The following is a 26,371-nucleotide window of genomic DNA, read 5'->3' as shown; positions in this document are numbered from 1 at the left end:
CTCATAGTCTTTTTCTTGCCAAAAATCTCAGCCCTGTCACTTAGAACAGTTTTTACCAGAGGCCAAGTGTTTGGCATCAGCAGTCTTCAGATGGGCACTTGCACCTTGCAAGATACTCCCAGCTTCATCCAGAAGCTCATGGCCTATTTCAGGGATCAGGAGAGACCTTAGCACTCCCTACAACTACCTTGAAAGGAGGTTGTGGTGAGGTCTAGCAGGACTTTGTGAGTTCAAACTTCTGGCCTTCATTTTATTGCATTAGGACCTGGCACTTGGCCTTGTTGAACCTCATCCCATTCACCTCAGCCCAATGATCCAGATCCCCCTGTAGGGCCTCCCTACCTTCAGGCAGATTGACACTAACTCCCAGTTTGGTGTCATGCAAATTTACTGAGGGTACACTCAGTTCCTTCATCTAGGTAGTCAATGAAGATATTACACAAGATAGGCCCCAGTACTGACCCCTGGGGGACACCACTAGTAGCAGATTGCTAGCTGGACTTAACTCCATTAAGCACTACCTTCTAGCCAGTTCCTTACCCAAAGAAGGGCATGCCTGCCCAGGCCACGGGCAGCCAGTTTCCCTAGGAGAATACTGTGAGAGACTGTGTCAAAGGCTTTGCTGAAGTCTAGGTAGACTACATCAACTGCCTTACCCTCATCTACCAGCCTGGTTGCCCAGTCATAGAAGGAGATGAGGTTGGCCAAGCATGACCTGCCTTTCAGGAACCCATGCTGGCTTGCCCTCTTTTTGTAACATGCTTTGTTCTCCTCACTTGAATAATCTTAATGTTGTTACAGCTTTTTTGATGCTTCGCATTTATATTCCTATTCTTGCACAAATATCATCTTGAAACTCCCATCTACCACTCAGCATCAGTGCTACTTCAATTGCATGCAACACTATCAGAGCATTTCCCTGACCTCTCCTTCCTCAGCCTGGGGATCAGTGCTCCTCAGCAAATTAGCTGTGCCTTGCTTTTCTTCTCTGTTGTTCAAGGAAGACTATTCCCTCTCTGCCTGCCTTGCTTTGCCCCTTGGATCAGGTTCATGCCTGCACAGCACATTACCTAGTTACTTCTTTAAGAACAAATGAAACCAAATCCTTTTAGGAACACCTTGATATAAGCCACAGTGTGTCTCCTGCCTTTAAAATCTCTGCCCCTAATGCTTGTTAGCCCACTGATTTACTGCTAAAGATTTGCTATCGTTGCAGACTCTGACTCAGCCGTCTGGCAAATAAATGCCAAAGAGCAGAGCTGGCCCCAGCAGAGATTTTCACTGATGTCTCTCACCCTGCTCTGCTCTGCTCTACCCTGCTGTGCATCAACAACATCTCCAGGGTCCCTTGGCCACTGCTGAAGATCTGAACACTTCAGATCTGGAGTCTGGACAGCGAGGACTGAAAGTCACCCTTAGGCTTTATCCTCGCTTGCTGACATGTGCTTGGAAATATTATCTCCCTAGCTGCATGACAGCTACTTCACCTGAACTTGTTTTGTTTGTGAGGAGATCTTCTGGAGTGTGAAAGAGGGCATCATTCTGGCACTGCTTTAAGTAATAAGGCCTGATTTCTTATCCTTTTTTGTCTCTTGCTTGACTGACCTTGAGTTCTTCCTTTCACTTTTTTCCCACCTGACAACTGAGACTTCTGTAGCCCTTTGCCATGTCCTCTTTTTCTGAGCTTGTTTTCTTTAAATCCAGTGAAAATCTAGTAACTTTAAGACACCTACTCTGTCTATCACAGTTGGCTGAAAATCACCCAACGTGCTCAAAATGGAGGGTAGAGAGCTGACCTCTACCAATAGAACGGCATTATAGACAAAAATGTTGATAAAATAGGTATTACGGATTGTGACTGAAACCCAAAAGATGGTGGTGGTTATATGTATGAATCTCTGTTGTTTCTGTGACGTAGAGATATCTGCAGATCTGGTATTTTCTCCAGCCACCCAAAAGTTGTTGTAGGCCCACAGGTCTGTAGGCCCACGCACAGTGTGAGGCAGAGCATGGAAATGGCACCCACCTACCCTGTCTGACATCATTCTGCAGTCATGTGATGGCTCACAGTCATGAAATCATGAATATTAGCACTACATCAATATCTATACATTGAGCTCTAACTGTTAGTTAAAACAGAAAACGTAAGGACTTTCTCATTGCGTGGACAGCTGAGTGGCAGAACTGTCTTTGCTTTTTCATTCTGATCTCACAGTGCTACTGCCGAAGAAAACGCAGACACAGGGAGTGCCTTTTACCTTGAAGTTGCCCATCGTGGGATTTTGAGGCAAATTACAAAGGGGATCCCACTGCTTTACTAGAAATATGGGCAATATGAAACCCTCAGCATGACAGCTATTGATAATGAAGGCAGGTCATGCTAAGTGCCCTCCTATCTCAATTGCTTGTGCGTTTGGCGTGATCTTCAGCTTGAGTGCTTTTGGATCAAGACATTTCACCCCTGCAAAACATTATCGATTGGGCCACAATTACGGTTTTGATGATGGATGTTGAAGTGACTGTTGGAGTAGCAGACAAATTCACAAGGAATGCAAGACAAACGTGTGGCAGTTTCTTTAAGGATATGTGCTTATCTGACATGTCTGGGTATAACAAGAAGCATGGATGTTAAACCACCCATTGCTTCTGATGGGAGACATTGCAAATCATTTCTGACAGCCATTCAGAGGTGCTTCAGCTGAACAACCAAAATCATGCAGCTCTTCCCTAGAATATTTCCTGGTGTTTTGAAAACATTGGGATACTTCCTCAGTCTAAAAAATCACTGTCGACTGACAAAGATTCTTCATGTAAGCCTCATCCCTAGTAAGTGCTCTTGTAGCTTGTTAGAGACAGTGCCAGTTATTCACCTTCATCTTAGGAAATGTGAAATCTCTAGCAACATTTTTTAATGTATTTACTACAATTGCCCATTCTGACCCTTTATAGAAATGTAACTTCTGCAAGCTGCGTTTGAAAGCACAGGGAGAGTGCTGCCTGCTAGCAGATTCCTGTTGCTTCACTGCTCTCAGTCTGTGCTTGTAAACAGTGACCCCAAAATAGCAACAAGTGTTCGAGCAGCTGATATTTGCTGTGAAGAGACAGGTTTCACAACAAGAGCAGACCCCCACAACCTCTACTTGAGTGAGTCATTTGTCTGTACACAAGTAGAGCTGTCAGGTTCAATAAGCCAGTCTGTTTAGTGCTCTGGGTCCAGACTCATCTGGCTCCAATTGTCTGTTGTTGGGGATGAAGATTTGGATGGCTGTTTGCATTGCTGATTCTTTGCATGCTGGTGCACATGCTCACGAATCTCCTCACAATCACAAATGATGTGTATGTAGTGGGGGGGGAGGGGTGGATGAATGTAAAAAAGGTAAAAATTAAGGCAAATTGAAAATGTGTCTTCCTCAACCTCAAATTTAATGTGCGTTTACACAAGGAATCATAAAAAGGCTTCCCTGAAAATGTCATTGAAATTGTGAAGTTAAACAGCCAAAGGGTAAAACAGGCCAAAATGCAGGCTGCTCATGAAGCATTATTTCCGTGCCTCTGTGTTTCTGTGTTACAATAGGGCTCTGAATGATGTGATTACATTGCATTTAGCTTGTTGTCCTTTCTAGGTGTATACCTGCTTGATAGTTGTCCCCTCCCCAGCTTTTGAAACCATCCACCAGTTTTAACCCAATTTGAGGATGGGATGAAAGTCTCAAAGGTACTACCTCCAATTACGAGAAGAACCTCAGTTGGGTTCTTGATGGACTATTGATTTATTTATTAAACAGAGCAGTCTTGTTTGGTCAGCACTTCCTGGAGGGCCATTGCTGCTGTGGGGAGTTCACACTGCACACTTCCTTCTCCCAGCAATGGAAGTTTTGCATGGGATCTTCTGTAGCATCCATTGCTGTAGTAGAAGTGCTTTGCAAACACTGAGTAATTCCCTTCAGAAGCTCCCAGTGAAGATGCCTGGCTTCCAGGACAGTAGTTTTATGTCTCTGCTCTCATGTCTCACAATAAAGATATGAATGCAAGTGCCCCAGGAAGTACAGTACCCAACTGCTTCCTACTCTCTTCTTCCCAGTGTACGCAGCACTTGAGAGAGTCAGTACTGTCGGAGCCAAAGGTCTAAAGATACAGATTCTAGGTAAGTGTAATAGCTTTTAAAAAGTCAGCTCATACAACTGGAGAAAGAAGGTAAGGTTTAGGGCACAGATGCTCTTCAGGAAAGAGAATTTCAGACCTAGCTGTCTATAGAGATATAGGACAACTGCCTGAGTTCGACATCTGGCAGCACTTATGGAATATAAGAAGATATAGATGATCTTCTCTGGAGAAAAGAGAGATGGGTAATTTGTAGAACAGCAGTGGCATGGTGTAGAGCACTGAAAGATTTTTGGGCATGGTAGTAACAGGAGCATCATAATTCACTCTAAAACCTCACTGTTCAGAGCGGTGATGAGATTCTCAGACTCACTGAAGGAATATTTTGTCATTTTCCTTTGAGAATCAGGGCAGAGAGATCAGAGGTGGAATGACTACGCTGTAAGGAATACTACCTGCTGGAGGCACTTTATCCCAGCTGACTCCTAGGAAGAGCTGAAGACTTTGGCAGGCTGAGAAGGGCAAAAAAAGAACCTCTCTTTTATCATTGCGAAGTTGTGCCTACTGCATTTCAAACTCCCAAGCACTTGGCAGACCTTCGCTATGTCAGCTTAGCTGCTAAACCATGAATTTCTCCCTGCGAGGAGTTTTAAATGTTATTTTGCAACCAGAAATGCTCAGCTGCTAATTTAAGGGTGTGCAGCAGTAAAAATAAGACGATGCCTCAGCTGCCTGTATCTCATTTAATCATGCTTGCTGTTGATATTCAGTTGTTGGTGGGGTTCCTGGCTTTTCTGTGTACTAAAAGTCAGCTGAGAAATGATAAATCCACTGTCAGACAGTGTTTCTTCTCTAGGAAGTGTCAGAGGAAGGAGGGGCTGCTCCTCAAACTCCACATTGTATGGAGTCTTGTGGGTTGATCAAGTGTTGCCAGTGGATAGAATATGCAAGGAAAGCTGCAAACAACTGGAAAAGAGGGCCGCTGGCCCCATGAAAGCATCAGCGGGCTGCAGAAACCTCCTTCCCTTTCTCCTCCAGACTCTCCATGGACTGATGTGAGAGCACAGAACCCATAGCCTTCTCACTACTGTCCTCTCAGGTGGTGATGGTTCCACACTGTCTCATCCCTGAAGATTCAGCCTGGCATCTGCATCCCTCTCCACACCACACAGCTGATCCCTGGGATGTGTGCGGGCAATGAAGAGATGGCACTCAGCTTCCAGTCACAGAAGGGCACAGCTTGGACATGTATTTGTGTGCTCTGCTGGAAGCCTGCGTGCAGCACAACTGAAATAAACACATGAAGCTCGCAGGAATGGCCTTGATTTCTCTACTCCTGGAAGTACTCTCTTCCTCTTTGTAGAATCCTTTTACCATGACGTAAACATCAAAGAATTAAGGCTCTGCATTCAGTCAGTGACCACAAGCGCACCCTCATCACTCTTGTTTTCTTCATCTGCGCTGATTTTGAAGAGGCAATTAAAACCCACTGATTTCTGCAGCAGGCTGCACAGGAGTAAGAGCACCTGTCCCACGTGATCTGATGCGTGAATAGCTCCTGGCTTTCATTTCACAGCTAAACTTCCCCATGGTTGCCATGGAGATGAAGTCTGGGAGACCTTGACTCCTTTATTTCCTTTGAAGACTTCAGGAAGGCCTTGAGGCCTCAAGCAGCCAAGCACGTGGCTGGTTCCTCAGGTCTGGGCAGGCACTGAGGATCTGTGCCACTCTGAGGTGGGCACGTAAGGAAGGTCAGAGCTGATCTCAATGACACTGTGCAATGCAGGTGCTGGCGAGCTGTATACTAATGGTTTCCTTGGGGCTTAGCATCAGAACTTCAGCTGGAAAATCACCCGTGGCAATTTTGAATGCTGGCTAGACATCATTCCTGGGGCTTTGCTTTGTGGGCTAATCTGGTATGGGCAAAGCTGGGATAACACATAGCGCTTGGGGTACATCTCGTTTTCCACCTCAGACCTACTATTTGTATTCTGCCCATGTGCTTGTAAAGGCTGAGCCTCACCTGAATCTGAGAAGATGGGAGTTACCTTGGAAACTGCAGCAAGCCCTTGCTGCTTACTAGACAGCTTCCTCCAAGCTGTGTGCTTTGTGCACTCCAGGAGCTGGGCAGTTTTCTTTTCCCAAAGTTGCTCTTTTTCCAGGAAACCAAGAAGCACAACACAAAAACACGCTGATGGTTCCATGCAGGGTGTTGAAGAGCCAGGAGTTGAAACACTGGCCTCTGTTTTATCCTCTGAAAAACATCTCTTAAAAGGAGTGTGGCTCTTTTTTTTCCTAACACCAGCCTCTGTTGGGGTCCTGGAGACCTCACTCCCAAGCTCATGTTTGGCTCCTTAAAACTACATTGGAGGTTCCCTTCCAAATGACATTCAGGAGATCCCATGCCTGGCAAGCTTCTTGTATCCATATCCTCAGAACACTTCCTTTACTGGAGGGTTCTGTGTGGGAGAAGAGAGATCCAGAGCAGAGCTCAGATGAGAAACTCAGCATGATAAGTGAAGCCCTTCAGAACATGCACACAGCCTTCTTGCTCTTCAAGTCTGTAGAGCATCTCCATGCTAGAGGTGTTAGCTATCTCAGTTCTCAGGAAAGGGTATGCAACCCTTGTCAGGACTTACTAGACACCTTCCACAAAGAGGAGGGGATTCCAGCTCCGCAAACACTTCCTAAGAGTGGGTTATATTCCCAACAGTGAGCTAAGAGCAGAGTCCTGGCCAGTCAGTATCATCAGCCCTCTGAACTGATAGGCCAGGCCCATCGAATGTAGGGGAAAAAACTGAGAAGTAGCTGGAGAGATAATTTACTGTCCTAAGAAGGTTGGCGACATATTGGAAGCCTGTCTGCATGTAGATCTGCTACATTTGTAGACATTATGTTTTCAGGACACAGGTGATATGAATAATGGTAGGTTTCACTTCAACACCCAGCAGGGCCAGCGTTGGGGCTTTGCTGCTGAACACCAGCTCAGCTTTCATAGCACAGCATGCATCTAAAGCCTTGGATCTCCCTGCTCCCTGGGAAGCATATTTAGTGGGAACTCACTGCCAATAAAGCTGTAGGGAAAATAAATAAATAAATAAATAAATAAATAAATAGATAAATAAATAAAAGCAGTGGAACTATTCATTTTCATAGCTATTCTGGGAGTAAGTTATGTTTTCAGCAACAAGCTTGTTGCATATGCCAAGGTAGGTCATCAGTCTACCTTATTTGGGGTCCCTCTGAATAAAAGCAACGTGGATCTATCCTGAAAGCTGCTCATACTTCTTCACATTAGAAGAAGGTGCTGCAGTCCTTATGTTAGAGCTTTACAAAGTCTTCATAGATATCACTAGGGAATTCAACTCCCTCATATGCAACATGTAGGAGACTCTCTTTTCTTTGGGACAAGCTTTAACCCCAAAAGAGAAGTGGTGTGTTTGCCACTGTTCAGTATACCCATCATTGCTGAGTCAGACCTACGGTCAGATTCCATCACTAATACAGGGTTACATGAGAATGAATGAGTCAGAGAAGGGTTGGTTGCGAGGCACCACAGGTCTCTGGTCCAACCCCTGCTGAAAGAGGGACTGTCTCCAGGATCAGGCCTGGCCACTTGTTGATTTATCTTGCCAAGACTTGGAAGACTCCAAGGGTGGAGGCCCTATTACTTTGCTAGGGAACCTAATACAGTGCTGCTCTGCCCTCCTGGCGAAGAATGTCTATTGTTCCCATGATTTCTGCTTGTTCTGCTTGCTAAATTGTCTGCTGTGTCTGAGAAGAATATGGTGAGGCCATCATTGTGACTCATGTACACCTTGCCTCCAGCTCTGCCAGCTTGGCCAGTCCCCTCATTTGCCATCGTTCTACAGTGGTGATGGACAGTGCCCTCATAGACACAACTATTTCAGCAGTCTCGTGGGGATGCCATCTTGTCTTGCAGCTGTGAGCACATCCAGCTTCTCATGGAGATCTCAAGATAGTCCGCTTCTTTACAGACAATATTGCAGAGCCCAGTGGTAAACGCTTTCCCTGGGTGTAATGTATATCTTGTAATGGGGTGCTTGAAAAAGTATATTCCTTACATATGTATTCCTTGGCCTACTTAAAAAAAAGATATGGAGAATGAAGGTGGGCTTTAAGGCAATTTGAGTTTTGAGCACTCAGCAGCTCTGTTTTCCCCTTATCATGTTTTCCTTGAAACATACCCAGTTGCTCATCTGTATCTTTCAAAAATGACACTGATGGCAAATGCTGCTCCCTAATCCTAATTCAGAGGACATCATGAGGGTGGCTTCTGGGTCTGTGGCTGTCATGTTCTAGGGCAGGTGAAGCAAACGTGGGTGAAACCCTATGAAGTGAAGCAAGTGACGGCAATATGAAGCATCTAGGAGACTGAGTGAACCACCTTAACAGAGCCTGCTTATGAGAACTGCTTTTGAATATTTATGTTTGGATTGCTTGTTTGGAAGAAGCCACAGCTGCAGCTGCTCCTGCTGAAGTGACGGTCTGTGCTGCTGTCTCCTGGAGACCTCAAGTTTCCACTCAAAAAGATGTTTGCTTTCTGTTTTAGGAGGCAGTTTTTCACACAGAGGGTGGTGACGCACTGGAACAGGTTGCCCAAGGAGGCTGTGAATGTCCCATCCCTGGAGGCATTCAAGGCCAGGCTGGATGTGGCTCTGTGCAGCCTGAGCTGCTGGGGGACACTACCCAAACTGGGGCAGTGGGCTTTAAGGTTCAGTTTTCTCAAGATGTCTTATCTTTTCCTGTCTTGTATTTTCCTAAGTTAACACGTAATATTTCTTAAAATTACCCTGAAACACCCTCTTTAGCACTTACCACATGCTATCCTTCTCATAGGCTTCACCCCCATTTGCCTTCCACATATCTGACATCTCAGAAGAAGAGAACTTTCCTCTCCAACAGAAAATGCTTGTGGTACTGCATAAAATGTTGATAGCAGCACAAAACAAAGCTGAACACTGGGCTGATGGGCTTTGCACACCCTAGAAAAGCTTCCTGACACTTTGTTAGAAAAGGGCATTTCCTGACGTGTAAGTAGACAGCACAGATAGCAAGAGACCATTACATACGTATGGGGAGCTGGTTACCAGAAATGTTCCAGGCAACGGCTCGACATTGGTGAGATTGAAAAGATTGAGATTACACGTTCCCAACTCACCTCAAGGCTTTGCTAATTAGAGCTGCATATCCAACAGGTGGAGGCGCAGTGACTGCAGTGTAACACCTCATCAATCCTGGAGTGGCTCCCAGGGCTCCTGACAGCTCTCCTCTTGAGAGTTTTGGCTCAGCATGGCCTTCACTCAACATGGCCTTCTCTCAGCATGGCCTTCACTCAATGTGGCCTTCTCTCAGCATGGCCTTCACTCAACGTGGCCTTCACTCAACGTGGCCTTCTCTCAGCATGGCCTTCACTCATCATGGCCTTCACTCAACATGGCCTTCTCTCAGCATGGACTTCACTCAACGTGGCCTTCACTCAATGTGGCCTTCTCTCAGTGTGGCCTTCACTCAGTGTGGCCTTCTCTCAGCATGGCCTTCACTCATCATGGCCTTCACTCAACATGGCCTTCTCTCAGCATGGCCTTCACTCAACGTGGCCTTCACTCAATGTGGCCTTCTCTCAGCATGGCCTTCACTCAACGTGGCCTTCACTCAACATGGCCTTCTCTCAGCATGGCCTTCACTCAATGTGGCCTTCTCTCATCATGGCCTTCACTCAATGTGGCCTTCTCTCAGCATGGCCTTCACTCAACGTGGCCTTCACTCAGCATGGCCTTCCCTCAGCACAGTCCTTGCTCAGCACAGCCTCAGAGTGGGCTGAAGGCCACACCAGGGCCACATCGGCAGCCAAAAAAAAAGAGCAGGAATACATCTGGATGGCAAAATTCAGCTACCTGAGGGATCTGATGACTGACCCTCCATTTGAAAAAGGGAGCAAAGAATATAAACAAAGACAACAGCACCACCACCAAACTCCACATGCAAGCAGCCTTCATTTGTGCAAACGTTCCTGCTAGCAAATTGTCTGAATGAGTGAAGACTACTCAAGTGTGCTCCCTAAGCATATCCCAACATGTACAGAAAGGGCAGTTAAACAATGGAATAGGCTCCCCAGGGAGGTGGTTGAATCACCATCCCTGGATGTGTTTAAGAGCCGTTTGGATGTGGTGCTCAGACATATGATTTAGCAGAGGGTTGTTAGAGTACTATGGTTAGGCTGTAGTTGGACTTGATGATCTTTGAGGTCTTTTCCAAACTGAGTAATTCTATGATTCTATGATTCTGTGTGATAATGAATGGATTTCTGAAGGCAGTTGGGTTTGCCTAACAAAAACCAATCAAACAATGATGGATGTACTTCGCACACTCTGATACTGCCTTTTCAATGATGAAATTGCGGCATTGCAATGGAGATGTTACATGGCTTCCTGTTGCAGGGGAGCTCGCCCGCTGATCAAACAAATGGGGAAGGAAACAACTTGGAAGGTGAAAAGGGAGATTAACAAGACCAGGTTTTTGGCCACTAGTTTGTGTGACTTGCTGGGTCACTGCTTTGCTCACGCAGATGTTGTAGTAGCTTTTTTCTTCCAAATTACACTTGAACCACGTGATGCTCAATATGCAAAATGTGCCACACTTCAAGGTACCAGGGTCTTGTGCAATAAAGTTCTGTTCATGTTTATATACCTCCAATGACTCTTTAAAAAAAGATCCCGAACAGATCTTGAGAGGAAGAAAAAGACTACAGTACAAGTCTATTTTAAGCACAACTCATTTTAGCTGCCACACATTCACACATGTAAGAGCTGAAGAGTTCTAAGCATGGATGTAGACTTTTTTAAATGTCGTATTTATTTCCTTTTTGATTCCAAAGAGCTGTTCTGCTCTGCAAAGTAACTGACAAAATAAGTTTTATACTGGTTTAATTTCCATATTGTATTTGCTGAAGAGAGATGGATTTTCTGATGCTAAGCTCTGCAAATTGAATCTTCAATTAGATTTTCTCTTCTTTTATACCATCTTTTTATAATTAAACCTGCAAATCTTGAGGCTTTATTGCTGCTTCTGCTATTGCTCTTTCTGCCACAATACAGAACTTATACAAGCGTATAACTGGCAATGACACAAACACAAACACAGTCTCCATAATACAAATACTGTGTGGATGTGAATGGTGCCATTTTTTGTTTATACTTCCTAGCACAAAGCTTATCAAGCAATGTCCCGCCCCACCACAAGCATAAAGGGGATTCCTGCACAAAGTTCAGGTCAGGCTCAGCAAGTATCATCATCATCATAGTATCGTGTGAGTTGGAAGGGACCTTAGAGATCATTGAGTCCAACTCCCGGGATTCGAGCCCTTCTGTGTAGCAGAGCAGCATTTCTGCCACTTGCGCCACAGGGGGGATTCGAACCCCGGGCCTCTGGTGTTGCAAGCAGCAACTTATACCACTGCGCCACCAGAGGCACACAAGTACACACAAGTATACCTTAGGAATGGTAAAAGAAAGGAGGAAACTGCTAATTCCACTGCAAGAGAGATTTTAAAGGTCCTTAAAATAACATATTAATTAATTATCTTTATGCTATCAAAAACAAAAACCCTCAACAAAATGCAGACTAAAAAACCTTAGCAAGTCCGTATTTCCTGTAGTTTCCTTCTATCTTTCTTTTTCTTTTTAATACCAACACTTTCCTCAGTCACCTTAGTTTCAACACAGATGACCCTCCATAGTATAGCATTTACAGACAAGTAAAACAAGTTAAACATCGGGATATTTATTTTGCGTACAAATATTTACAGGAAAAGGAAATACTTAAAAAATTAAGTATTCAAATCTTAATTGACATCAGAAAAAGCTTCGTGCTTTTACCTTATAAAAACATACTGCCTTTACTGTGCTCAAATTTAGAATTCAGATCCCTGGATTTCCTTATCAGGGCTTTCTTCTGTGCTTCATCGAATCGATTGACTTTGAGATCCTGCTCTCGGTCAAAGGGCCTTCTCTCCTGAGGTTTGTTCTTTTCTTCTGATGCTTTGCTCTTCAGCTTTTTCTGATGTATGTCCATGAGAGACTCTGATCTCTTTGACTCCTGTACAAGTGGGAAGAAAGAAGAGGGGAAAAAAGTGCTACCAAATATTAACGGTGCGCTGAAAATCCAAATGGAGAGATTGGCCAGGAATTAGAAAGAAAAAAGAAAGGAAACCTTATGAACTGGAACACACAGATATAAATTTAACATGCACTGCACAGAAAGCACATATACTCTCGTCTATGCAAAGTAAAATACACATAATTCACTGTCAATGATGTTAAAAATACCCGTAATGTTCTCGAATCTCCACAAGATAAATGCAAAAGAAACATGTAAGATGTGCTGCCATGAGCAGCAGAAAGAGAGACAACAAACCAAGAGAAAGATCCTAAAATAGACGTCCTGTTTCTTGTACACTTTCTCTAAACATCTGGTTTTGGAACACACAATCCATATTCAGAAGGTTCATTTCCCTTCGCCCTCTACTTCCTCATACCCAGTAATAATTCATATATGACATAAGAAAGGATTCTTATGGAAAACACAAGATGGACACTATTTAGCTATGGCATAAATGCATCAGTGCTGACAGAACTGCACCAGAAAATGTATGTGGTACCAGCACTAGCTAACTAACACTAGGAAACTATTATAAGAACTAAAGCTTTTGTTTTAGGAAAGCATCTTTGATCAAAATCAATGGAAAAGGGAAAGAAAAGAAAAAGGGAAGAGCAAAAACCCTTCTTATAAAACAAACCAACACAAACAGAATAGAGCTCATTAAAAAAAACCCACCCAAACCAAACCCCAGTGCAAGAAATGCTGCTCTTAAACAACATACATTCTGCAATCCTTAGAGAGATCTCCATTAATCTTAGAAACAGTGAAGGCATTTCTGTGTTTTATCCTGCAATGGTACAGGATAAAACTCATGAGTTTACATAGAAGCTCCTCTACTATCAGTGTTATGACCGTGTGGCGCACGGTGTTAGAACCGCCGCTTGCAACACCAGAGGGCCCGGGTTTGAATCCCCCTTGTGGCGCAAGGGGTAAAACTGCCTCTCAGCTACACTAGAGGGCTCGAATCCCGGGAGTTGGACTCGATGATCTCTAAGGTCCCTTCCAACTCGCACACGATACTATGATACTATGATGATGATACTATGACAGAGGAGATGATTTTAGAATACCCCTGGTAGGCACGGACCCTTAAGGTTCATTGAGTCAAAGACAGTATGCTAACAGTTCTGGATTTGCAAGCCTGTAAGTCAAGAGAGACATGTGATTTAATGAACCACAAATAAATTATTAAAAGTGCCAGATAAACTTCAATCTTGTAATATAAGCCATGGCTGCCAATTTCAAGTTAATTATACTCTCAAGAGACCTGACTGCCTTCCTAAAGACTTCAGGCCATAAATCAGGGCAGAAAAGGAAAGAGCAGCTGTAAGGCAAACAAGCCTCCATATCTTCTAGCGGACAGGGCTGGCAGCCAGACAAGTGAATTTGACATGGAGATCAAGTTTTCAGTAATCAGCATCCGCCTGTGAAAATTAATTGCTTCTGTACAGGTTGAGAAAAACTTCACATAATAATGCTGTTATAATGAGGCAGTGAGGCAGCTGATTATAGCATTTATCTGCCCATGAAGCTTCTTTTGGGTTAATGTGTATTTTGTCCTACAAGCTAAAATCTTTACTGTTTTCTTTTTCTTCTTGGGATACTGTGAAGTAAGCTAATATTTGAATCAAGCACCAACCAAGTCCAGATCCAAGGATAATTTAAGTAAAATACAGCCTTACACTGGGACAATACACACAAAATGCTACTCTGTCCCATTGTTTGCAGCAGCTTAAGGACACAATCCTGCTCTTGTTGAAATCAATGGCAAATATTCTAATGACTTAAACAGTAGGTCTGGGGCCGAAAGGGGAAGAATATAGAGGTATCACCATGGAAACCAGCAGTAGCAGCAACGAGAACAAAAAAAAGTGAAGAACTGAAGAAAACGCACAAAGGGAAGTATTATGCTATTGCACTTACATTATATGAAGTCACCTGCTCAACAAGTCTCTTGTCTCTCCCTGATAATACAATTTCTTCATTATCTTTACTGGTTGACTTCTTTGCCTCTTCCCTTTCCTGATGAGCGGAAACAAATTACACACTACGGTTATCAGAATGTCTGAAGTATAAAGAAGAGAAATCTATATTTACTTTAATTAAATCTGAAGGGCAGAGGCCACCCGATATTTTTTGCTCAGCTTGACAGGAGAAGAAAGTGGACACACTAATTGGAAATTCAATGAGCTGACACAGAGTAACTGACTACTGCGAACAAGAGAGGGAGCAAATGAATACCAAAATGGTTATTTCCTCTGTCTTATCTTTAAGACTCAATTAATGAGTTTCGGTAACAGAGAGAAAAATAAAAAACAACGAGAGGATATTTTCAATTGAGGAGCTCAGATTTGTTTTCACAAAATACCAACAACATATTTGAACACTACCTGTATATATATCCGAGGGCAGTATGTGTGTGTATGTGTATATATACATATTAAAATATTACATACATGTGAATATTTATTCATATCTATAAGGATATGAATACATTTTTCACACATGTACGCATAGATACATAACAATCCTGTAGATTTTATATATAAAAATACACATATGAGTGAATAAATGCTCACCTTGGCTTTTCTCTCTCTGTCAGCTGGAGTATCTGTCCACACAGACCTATCACCTGATTTGTCTTCAGCTCTTCTCTTGAATGTTCTTGGGCCAAATCCAAAGCTTTTCAGCTCAGGTGGAAGTTCTGTCATCCACGATTCCCTTGTAACTTGCTTGGGTTCACCCTTTACAAAAGAACGTAGGTGAAAAAAAAACCAACCACAAGCAGACAACCAAAACATACCACTTGGATCTCAGAGCTTCCAACAGAAATCATCATTCTTTTTCCTTCGTATTAACAATTGCAATCACTTTAGCATCACAAGCAGAACTGCGGATGACAGCGTCTTTGCAAACCCAAAGAAAAACACAAGAACGAGCAGTAAAACATCAGAAGTGAAATAATCCAACTTACGCTGTCTGCAGAGGTAAGTTTCTCCTTCATTCTCTGAGCTCTGCGTTCAAATTCTTGAGTCACATCAGACTCCACCGGTCCTTTTGCAGGCATCGGGCCTATAATGTTGTCTTCTTCCTCGCTACTATCTGTTGCCTTCCAAAAATAAAACATTTCTCTTAGTCATACTGTTAAGACCCTGAAGAAACACTTCAGTTTTATTGGATTGGAATGATTTTATCTAAGAGAGCCCGATGAACCTGTCTATCCAACAACAAAATCTTAGTTAACAAATCTGTATGAGACCTCCTCAAGCATGTGAATATGGATGCTTAGCTTGTTTCCCAAGATCTCACTTTTTGTGAGACAAAAATACTGGTAAACACAGTTGCAATACACAACGGTGTACTGCTACTTCATGGTGCCCCGCATGCAGCCCTCTGTAGTCCTCTGGGACTGCAGAGCAGTGCAGGAGGCAAGCTGGCGGGTAGCAAGAGACACAGCAGTGTATAGCCGTGGACTACGAGGTGCAAGAAGAGGATCATCAGATTTAAATGGCTGTGTGACTGGTAGCATCAAACAGAAAGACAGAGGATGCTGAGAAATAACAGGTCATTTATAAACACAATTAAAGTAGGTAACAGCGATTTGTCTTATAATTGTGCCCCAAAGTATTTACATGGTCAAATTGTCACTAATGACCACTGCAGTACTGCTTTAGGGAATGAGGGGACTGCATTCTCTCTTTTACTTATTTTCTAAATAAGGAGCTGGTGGAGAAAAAAGAATAACGACCTTGAGAAACCAAGCTAATATAACAACACCCTCTTCATGTGTACAGATTAAAAATAAATGCAAAAATATACAGCTTTCATAATAAATTGCATTGTAAAGTGGCTGAGGATGAAAGACACTCCATGCTGGGCTTTAACTGAGGAAGCGTGTCTCATTTCCTTCCTCATGTCTTACGTCCAATTCACTCCATTACCATCTGCCTCAAACGAGATGCAATTTAAAACAACTGTCCCCATGTTTAGAGAGGAAATTGATATAAAGTGAAGAGTCAGCAGGGAATAAACTGTCTGCAAAGGTGTATTGAAATAAAAAATAGCAAAACAAGATTAGAACAACAACAAAAATTTACTCATCGTTTACAAAGGTTAAAAAAAGAAGAAAAATGCAACAATAAAATCAACTAACTTCTACCTGACAAGCTGATGCTAGAAGATCTGCTCAGGAGAAAGAACTGTGTAAGATGTACGAACAGACCAGTTTTGACATCCCTGCCTCACGAGATCTGTCATTATGGTAAATTGCTTAATCGTTATTTGCAGTCATAGGATGATGTGTATCTAAAAAATGTCAGACAATCATTCTTCATGATAGACTGTGACAACTCGCACTGTAGGAGGTCGGAGAATGACATACATTGCAAATACTAATGGAAAAGTGAAGCTTCAAAGCAGCTGTTGGCTCGTTCCTTCCTCACATGTCCTGTAGTGTCTGGAGAGTTAAATGTAAAGAAAACACAAGTATTCTAGAAAAATAAAAAGCAGAATAATGGTGGAGATGAGTTAATTTTCACAAGAAGTTAGTATTTACTTTATTAGAGCATGAGAGCAATTGAATCACCCAAGCACTGGCACCCAGTGCCATTTTGGATGTCTGAGAGCATCCTATTCAAGAAGGTTGTGAGTTTCTTTCGGATAAATGTATTTAACATCTCCACTAGTAAGCATCTTAAGGAGGTGAAGGTATGGGAAATATTCAGCCCTTCCCTCTTGCCCCCACATAAACCAGCAAAAGAATAAAACCTTAAATTATAGGTAAACATTTTCATTCTAGAGGGTCTTACTGTTTTCAGTAATTTTCACACAGAGGGTGGTGACATACTGGAACAGGTTACCCAAAGAGGTTGTGGATGCCCCATCCCTGGAGGCATTTAAGGCCAGGCTGGATGTGGCTCTGGGCAGCCTGCTCTGGTGGTTGGCGACCCTGCACATAGCAGGGGGTTGAAACCAAATGATCACTGTGATCCTTTTCAACTCAGACCATTTTATCGTTCTATGATCTGAACTTTGCTATAATGTTCACTGGTGAAGAACACATTACATTAAAATAAAGAATGGTAAAGCATCAGGGAGAATTACTGCGACTACAGTTTAGGATGCCTACAGCACTTGCATTCAGTGCACCATCAGTCTAACAGTAAAATCACAACAAACCAGACCAGCGCGCTTCTTTTTTAGGCTTACATCTTGTTATGTTTCAGTATTTGATGCAGACACCTTCTGGTCTAAAATTAAACTGTCATGCAGAAAAGAATGTCTGGTAGAGTGCTTCTGGCTCCTGCTTGTTTAAGCATTTTGGATAGCTTGTACTCAAACAAAAGACTCCTGATCTCACCAACCTGTGTGGATTGTGATGAAGCAGATGGTCCTATTGATGATCTGTTACTCCCAGTGTCCTGTGCAGATTTCCTAAAGCCAGGCGGTAACGCAGGACCTATGATGGGCCTCGGGTGGAGAAGAAACAATTTTATTACTATTCTTTTTAGTTGGAAAGAGGAATAAAATAAGGAACCATCATGGACAGTATGTTTAATGGACATCCTATCGCTTGCTGAAGAAATAACAAAGAGATTCATTTAAAAATTAAAACAAAGTGTAGTTCTGTAATTCTTCTTCCTTTGGAAGGCAAGTATGCCTCCTATGTGTGCACTACAGGAATGTGTATAAGAACAGTCTGACCCTGTTTTCCACAAGGACCTCTGCAGACAGCTGCAATGCAAGATAACTGGAAATGTCATGGCATTCAGTCATGGAAATCCACTCCTCTTCCCTAGCTTCTTTCACCAGATTTAAAAGCAATGAAAGATGGGAGGCCGTGTATATGTATACAAATATACACTACCTCTTCTCTAGCAACAAAGCTGGTTTTGCTCATCCTTGTCTCATGCTGTGGTTTCGCTGCTCTTTAAAACATGAAAATAACAGCAGTGTGCTGATTCAAGCTTGCTCTCCCTTAGAGGAAGACGAGAGAAGAAAGGTTTTGTGATCCCCTGTAACTTGGCCGATTTGTTTTTTGAAACTCAGCAAGCAGTACGATAATTCAGTTGTCTCCAGGGACACACAAAGGTGAGAATTTATTCTCAGTGGCGAAAACAGTTCAAAGTATACTACAAACTGTGCCTGCAGTGCTAAAAAGACCTCAGTAGACAAGCTCCTCTTTTAATAATCACCACCATATTCCTCAGGGCTAAGAAAAAGGCAAACAATTATCACCTGAAGAAATATCCCAGTGAAGTATCCTCCCAATCTATCTGGCAGAGACTTGATTTATTATGACCTCCGGTCTCAGAGGTTTTCAGCAATCAAAAGTAACGCAACGTGAATCGAATTATTCTAATTACCATCTACTAACTCAAGTATAATCTAATCAGCACAGCCCTGCTGTAGTGATGTTATTAGCGGGTTTGAGGAGGGGAAATAAAAAGCAGAAAATCCTGCCAGAAAGGCAGCCACAGCCAGCCAGCCACAAGCAATAAACGTAAGCTCGGGCCATGGCAAGGGCACTGGTGAGGATTTCATAGCCAGGCAAGAGGTCTGGGTTGAATCTGAAGTTCCATCCCCACCTAGCTGCTGTAAAGAAGAAGCAGTTTTTATTATTCTCTCTCCCTTTCTGACTGCTTGCTTGTTAAGACTGGGTTTTAGGATCCCAATATAAAGAGACTGAACTTAAACCATGCAGATATAGCCAAAGTAATCTCTTATTTTGGTACGCAGTTAACTTTATTTTGTGGGGAAAGGGGAAACAAACTGTAAAGGATTTCTACTAAAATCATAGAATCATAGAATTACCCAGGTTGGAAAAGACCTTGAAGATCATCAAGTCCAACCGCAGCCTAACCATAGTACCCTAACTCTAACAACCCTCTGCTAAATCATATCCCTGAGCACCACATCCAAACGGCTCTTAAACACATCCAGGGATGGCGATTCAACCACCTCCCTGGGGAGCCTATTCCAGTACTTAACTACCCTTTCTGTAAAGAAGTTCTTCCTAATATCCAACCTAAACTTGCCCTGGTGCAACTTGAGGCTATTTCCCCTCGTCCTGTCACATGTCACTAGTGAGAAGAGACCTGCCCCACTCTCACTGTAAGAACCTTTCAGGTAGTGGAAGACGGCAATAAGGTCTCCCCTCAGCCTCCTCTTCCTCAGACTAAACAGCCCCAGCTTCCTTAACCTCTCCTCATAGGGCTGATTCTCCAAGCCCTTCACGAGCCTCGTTGCCCTATATATACAGAAACCTCTCTGCTGTGGTCTGTACCACCACCATTTCTGAAAAGGAGCAGATCTCAAGTTCTCTGCCTTGCTTCTGGTCACAGCTCAAAGGCTCTTCCAAGGAACAGACAAATGGTTCCCAACTCGTCCCTCCCACGCTGCCTGTTTCTCTGCTTTTTTCCACATGAATAACCCTGTTGCTCAGGTCTTTTCCTCAGCCACAGAGCTGACACGAGCCCTGACAGCTTCCTGGATGGCCAAACACACTCTGAGCAGTGAGGCAGATCTAATTCCAACTCTTCAATGCATTTTTTCTGCTGTTAGTAACAGTAACTTATCTACACTGATCCAGAAGAAAAATACTAACTGACAAAGAATTTCACTTAATAATACAACATTTCATATATGGCAAAGAACACTTTTGTGCTGTTGGGTTTTGAGTCCTTGCTAAAGTCAGCAGGACGATGGGCATGTCAGCATTCTCCTGATGTTTAACTTAAAAAGAAGAAAACATTAAGATAACCTTTGCTCTTTATCTAGATGTATGGATTCTTCTGGAAGCCTTACAAGTACTGTGCCTCTGTCTAACACTGATAAACAGCAATATCTTCTCTGAAGTTGAAGGAAATCTGCTCGTATATGATTTTCTTTTAAGCTGAAATGATTCAAACAAATTTTAAAGAGCTGCAACTTCCCACACAGGCTGCTCTTAATTATGAATATTTGTTTTGACAAGTCTGGAAAAGATACAATGGAATAAAAGCTTTTCTAAAAGAATGAGTAAGTCGCACGGAACTAAGAAACAGTATATCTATATATTGAAACACGTACCCTTGTATTTGCTTCAGTTATTCAGGTGTAAGTTGGCAGCTGGCAATCCACTCATTCCAAGGGACAATGCAAGGGGAGACAGCAGCGATGTGTCTATACCCCGCATAGCTCATGCTCTTCTGTGTGTCAGCACAAGCAGACAGCCAGGTGTACGGGGGTGGAAGACAGACAAGGCTCGTCCTACATATCGCACCTTGCCCACCTATTCATGGAAATGGGCTGGTGCCAACAGCTCTGCTCAAACAGTGCGTGAGGAGCTGGTGTGTGATGAGCTAGGACAAAAGAGCTAGGAAGAGCACTCTTCCCTCTGAATCCCCATCCCTGGAGGCATTCAAGGCCAGGCTGGATGTGGCTCTGGGCAGCCTGGTCTGGTGTTTGGTGACCCTGCACATAGCAGGGGGGTTGAAACCAAATGATCATTGTGGTCCTTTTCAACCCAGGCCATTCTATGATTCTATGAATTAAATGCAAGTGATCCACTAGTTTGGAAGTGAACTGCTTAGTAGAAAAAGAAGTTGGATGTAAGCATACAGAAGTCTTGAGCATAAAAGATGAGTGAGCACCGGCATCATCTCTCTCACCTTCATATTACAAGCTACCTCTTCATTTTTCCTCTTTTCCTTTGCACACTTTGACATAACCCTTTACAACACGAATATTCATGCAAAAATAAAATCAAGAAAGCAGTACATTTACCTCAGCTGATATTAAATGCAACAAGGATTTCTTTGTGCTGCTTTACTAGAAATCTACAGTTACCTACAGTTTATAACACAAGAACATAGTCTGCATATGTGAAAGGTAAGATAGGTAAGATAGCTCTTCCTGCTTTGAAAGCTCTAAACGAGCCCGCTGAGCATGACACCTTGTAACCACATGTGAGTCTGTCAATTACCGCAAAGGATGGCCAAAAAAGACACAAAAAGGTTACTTCCAACTAACTGTAGGTCGATACATTCCGGTTTCCTGAACTGCTGCCAAGCACCATAAAAATGTTTCCAAACTAAAGAAAATTCAATTGTGAAAATTGCTTGCAGACAGCACACCGTGCACAGCTTGAGAACAAACTGAGTCACCCCTCTGGTGCTGAACACCCATACCTGACAGGTAGCTATTGATTTATATTATCTATCAGCTCTCTATTGCTCTGAGGAAGATAACAGTGATCAAGGGACTCTAATGGTACCTTTCATCAGCAAATGCCTCCTTGGAAGTGCTGATTTTAGTATGGGCTATTTCAAATGATAGAAGGAAGCATAGATTGATGCAAAACTGGGAGGCTGTGAGACACAGTTAAGTTTTGCATGGACAATCCATAAACAGTTTTCTTTTTTAGGTATTTTGTAATGACCTGCAATCAAACAGAAAGCCTCCTGAAAGAGGCTATAAATAATGCTTATTCAGTTAGACACCACAACCTGCTTTCTAGAAACCTACATCATTCAGATGCATTTCCTACCTAGAGAAGGGTAAAATATAATCCTTGGTGCATCAGCAAGCAGCAGTTGCAATCATCTGCACTGTTTTACAGCACTCAAGAGCTAACTGCCCTACTCCCTCCCAAGCCCAAGAATGAGCCACACAAGTAGAGGTCCTGGTCTCTTTTCAGTAGTGCGTGGGGACAGGACTAGGGGAAATGGGCTGAAACTTCAGCATAGAAAGTTCCGCATGAACGTGCGCAAGAACTTCTTTACAGTGAGGGTGACGGAGCACTGGAACAGGCTGCCCAGGGAGGTGGTGGAGTCTCCTTCTCTGGAGATATTCAAGACCCGCCTGGACGCCTACCTGTGTGATGTGGTGTAGGGAGCCTGCTTTGGCAGGGGGGTTGGACTCGATGATCTCTAGAGGTCCCTTCCAACCCCTACAATTCTGTGATTCTGTGAAGGTCCTTAGAACATCAATTAGCTTTTCCTGCAATGATCCAAGAGCTATGATAGGAAGCGGAAGAAACGCAACATTTAAAGTATAAATCAGATAATCCACATCTTTTTCTCTCCAGCTTTCCAAACAGTACCAGCAGGGCTGTGTGTTCTGTTTCAAGAGAATGCTGCTCTCGTTCTCAACGATGTGGAAGAAGCGATTCTCATCACCTGAATCTGAAATGAGCAACTGAAGTGTTCTTTAACAGGGACACAATATTGTACCTAAAATAATTATCTTTTAAGAAAAGGAACCTGAATACAATTCTGTTTTAACTACCTCTCTGGGGAATCGTCCTCTTTTTTAAAGCCAGGAGGAAGAGCCGGCCCAAAAAAGCCATCGTCGTCATCATCGTTTTCCTGAATTCTTTTTGGCTTCCTGCAAAGATAAAGATTTCAAGTTAATAATGACCTTGACGTGCAGAGCAATTATCTTCATTTAAAGAAAAAATAAGGAAAAAATAAAACATGAAATAATGATTTCAGACAGTCTTGTGTACTAAATAGCTTGCTGTTACCACGGAAACAGTGCAAAAGGAGCCGGAATAATTGGAAGCAATTAAAAATTTGCTTTGCTTCGAAAATGGTTTGACATTTAAGCAAGAAAAAAAAACCCAAACCCACCCAATAAAAACATTAGGAGTGTTTTTGCGGGAGAAAGAAGAGTAATAGGATGTTAAAATAACATTTCTAGTTACAAAGTAGTTTTGAATTCAGCACAGCTCTATCTGTATTTGCATGCAGCTGTCTGCATTTTGACTAGTTTTCACAGTTTAGTTCAACCGAACTGAAAAGCTGTTGTGTAAGACAACAGGAGAAAAGTGAGTAATATTTACCCTAACACTCAAAGACAGCACAACATTCTTCAAGTCTCTTACGCAAGGCCAAATAGAAACAGTTCTCAGCACAGCAATTGTGAGTGATTAACCAGACAGAAACAGGGATATGTGCAAGCTTCTGCTATTTACTGAACGACTTTTGTTCTAGTTGGTTTAACCGAATACATAAATTCACATCCATAAATAGTTCTTATGACCAAATGAGACAGTGTGATAGAAACGGGGTCAAACGTACGTACCAAAGAATGGATTATAAGAAGTTTCTCCTCGGCAAATCAAGGGATTTATTGCTTAGATTGCAAAACAAACCTCATACACAAAAATACACAGATCAAATTGCCCTAAAATGCTTAATTCTACCCTGAGGAGTCAGACAGGTGAGTTAACCTTTCTTGACCTCAACAATTGTGGGAATGGTCTTAAAATAAAAGAGGAGAGAGTTAGGTTAGCTGTTAGGAGATATTTTACTCAAGGGGTTGTAAGCCACCGGCACAGCTGTGGGTGCCCCATCCCTGGAGGTGCCCAAGCCAGGTTGGATGGGGCTCTGGGCAGCCTGAGCTGCTAGGTGACACTGCCCATGGCAGGGGGTTGGAAGTGGATGGGCTTTGAGGTCTCTTCCAACTCAACCATTCTGTGTTTCTGTGGTTCTACAGATATGGAAAGCACATCACCAAGTTTTCAGTAGAGTTTACCTTTTTGTTCATGTAACACTGTTTCTCACATTATTTACAGACACACTTCAGTTGCAATTTCTGTAACAACATAAAGATACAACCTGAGAACAGACTCACTTGGGTTGTGAAGCTCCTTCTGAATCCTCTCCAGAATCTCCACCTGTATCCCTAGGCAGGGGAAGAGATTCAGAGTCGTCATCGCTGTCGGGAGCTTCTGAGCTGCTGCTGCTTCTGTAGTCTGGGGGCAACGCTGGTCCTGCAACTGAGCACCCAGAGACACAGGGGATATTTGTTAAACATTTCATAGAATCATAGAACCATAGAATGGCCTGGGTTGAAAGGGACCACAATGATCATCCAGTTTCAACCCCCCTGCTATGTGCAGGGTCACCAACCACCAGACCAGGCTGCCCAGAGCCACATCCAGCCTGGCCTTGAATGCCTCCAGGGATGGGGCATCCACAAATTTCAAATGAGTGCTATCTGTCTTGGTACTCCCCAAACACCTGTCTCCCTGGAGGTTATTCCCAGCTTGATGATGTGTGAACAGCAGGCACAGAGCTCAGCACGCTGAGATGCCTCAGGCTCCCAAACAGAAGGCTGAGGATGGGGCTCTCATGCTCCAGCCAGCACTTTGCTCTCTGGAGTAAGAAGGAGGATGAGACATCCCAGTCAAGGGGAGGTTCAGGCACTAACACTGCTAACAGCTATCTCCAGCAGCTATCACCAGCACGCACAGCTCTTGCTTTCATACTGTACATGTATTTTGGTCTGACCTACATAACAAATGCCCTCCAGACTTGATACAGGTACCCTCAGTGGCTTCCTGAACCCAGGGCAGCCCAGTTGTGCACAGCACCAACAACCACCTGATACCATGGAGATGTGACACCATGCTGGTGATTTAACTCTGCAACATACACACTCCTCCTCCTCTATTATTTGAAGCACTGAAATTGAGGCTGACAGGACAAAAAGCTGTTTTGTTGGTAAAAGGCATTGTTAACTATATGAATAGTCAAGGACTGAATGAAAAGATGAGGTGCAGTAAAACCACTGAAAAGGAGGGTAACAGAAAATTACATCTTTAACTAAGGTTTATTCTTTTTTCAGACAGCACAAAGTAATACCTGATGCAGACCGGTATTCCATTGTTAGCTGACAAAAAGCAAGGCAGAAATTGAGACCTTCAGGCGAGCTTTACAAAGCTTTTATCTGTCTTTAGCAAATAGCACGGAGCCAGGACAGCTCTGTAGTTATGATGCATCTGATTTGATGGGATGGACCTTAGCCAGGATCTACAAATACATGTCATTGCTAAGAAGGAAAAACAAACCAATAACAACAACAACAAAGAACCCTAATAAAACAAACAAAGCTGTTCAATGGACGACAAACTGGGGGCAAGATTGTACCCGGAGTGGTGGCCAATGTCTCAGTGTCTGGATGGAGATTGGCGATGAGTAATGGGTCAGTGCTGGAACCAGTGCACTTCAATATAACACTTCAATGACATCAACAGTGGGATGAGTGCACTCTCAGCAAGCTTCCAGACAACACCAAGCAGTGTGGTGCAGCTGACGTGCTGGAGAGACAGAATGACATTCAAAGAGACCTTGACAGGCTTGATCAGTGGGTCCAGGAGAACCTCCTGAGGTTGAACAAAGGCAAGAACAAGGTCTTGCACCTGGGTAGTGGCACCCCATTATCAGCACAAGCTGGGAGATGTCAGGGTAGCGTACAGCTCTGCTGATAAGGTCGTGGGGGTACTAATGGATGGGAATTGGTACATGAGCCAACAGTGTGCTCTCACAGCCCAGAAAGCCAGCTGTATACTGGGCAGCATCAAACACAGGGCAAGGGTGGTGATCCTGCCCCTCTGTTCTGCAATGGTGAGGCCTCACCTGGAGTACTGAGCACAGACATGGAGCCTTCAGTACAGGAGAGATGCGAACGCCCTCCAGTGAGTCCAGAAGAGGGCCACGAAAGTGATCTGAGAGATGGAACACTTGTCCTATGAGGACAGGCTTAGGGACCTAGGGCTGGTCAGCATGGAGAAGGCTCTGAGATGACCTAAGAGCAGCCTTTCAGTATTCAAAGGAGGCTGTAAGAAAGAAGGGGACAGGCTCCTTAACAGAGTCTGTCGTGACAGGACAAGGGAAAATGGTTTCCAACTAAAAGAGGGGAGATTTCGATTGGATACAAGGAAAAGCCACTCGGACACGGTGAAAGAAACAGAAGAGCAATGGATGAAGGAGAACAACACAGCAACCAGAGCTCGGGTCCGAGTGAAATACGTGTCTCATTGCTGCCCGAAGGAGCCATCCTCGTCCCGAAGGAGCCATCCTCGTCCCGCTGCTCCGACTCGCCCTTCTGGTCAATGCTATATACCGGCCCCACGCAGCCCGCCCCCTCCCCTCAGCGCGGCGCCTCACCCTGGCCCAGCTCCTCATCCGGGTCCTCTTCGGCGCGGCGCGGGAAGCCGGGCGGCAGCGCGGGGCCGATCAGCTCGCGCGCCATGCTGAGGGGCGGGGCCGCGCCGGTGACGTCAGAGCGGCGCCGGCTCGGGCGGGTTTAACCCCGGAAG

The 26,371-nt window shown here is 43.7% G+C and overlaps 1 protein-coding gene across 1 annotated transcript; it reads right to left on the bottom strand.

The window, feature by feature from the left end:
* Positions 1 to 10,951: 10,951 nt before the first annotated feature.
* On the bottom strand, positions 10,952 to 26,351 carry GPALPP1 (GPALPP motifs containing 1). Its single transcript, XM_072340179.1, has 8 exons — positions 26,220 to 26,351; positions 23,902 to 24,046; positions 22,552 to 22,650; positions 17,646 to 17,751; positions 15,257 to 15,391; positions 14,862 to 15,026; positions 14,206 to 14,304; positions 10,952 to 12,219 (listed from the first exon to the last, which is right to left on the bottom strand). The coding sequence occupies exons 1-8, from the start codon at positions 26,302 to 26,304 to the stop codon at positions 12,001 to 12,003; spliced, it is 1,053 nt and encodes a 350-aa protein (XP_072196280.1). The 5' UTR covers positions 26,305 to 26,351; the 3' UTR covers positions 10,952 to 12,000.
* Positions 26,352 to 26,371: the final 20 nt, after the last annotated feature.

This window comes from Excalfactoria chinensis, chromosome 1, assembly GCF_039878825.1.
Source record: "Excalfactoria chinensis isolate bCotChi1 chromosome 1, bCotChi1.hap2, whole genome shotgun sequence".
NCBI lineage: Eukaryota > Metazoa > Chordata > Aves > Galliformes > Phasianidae > Excalfactoria > Excalfactoria chinensis.
This window is presented reverse-complemented; position numbering and strand designations above follow the sequence as displayed.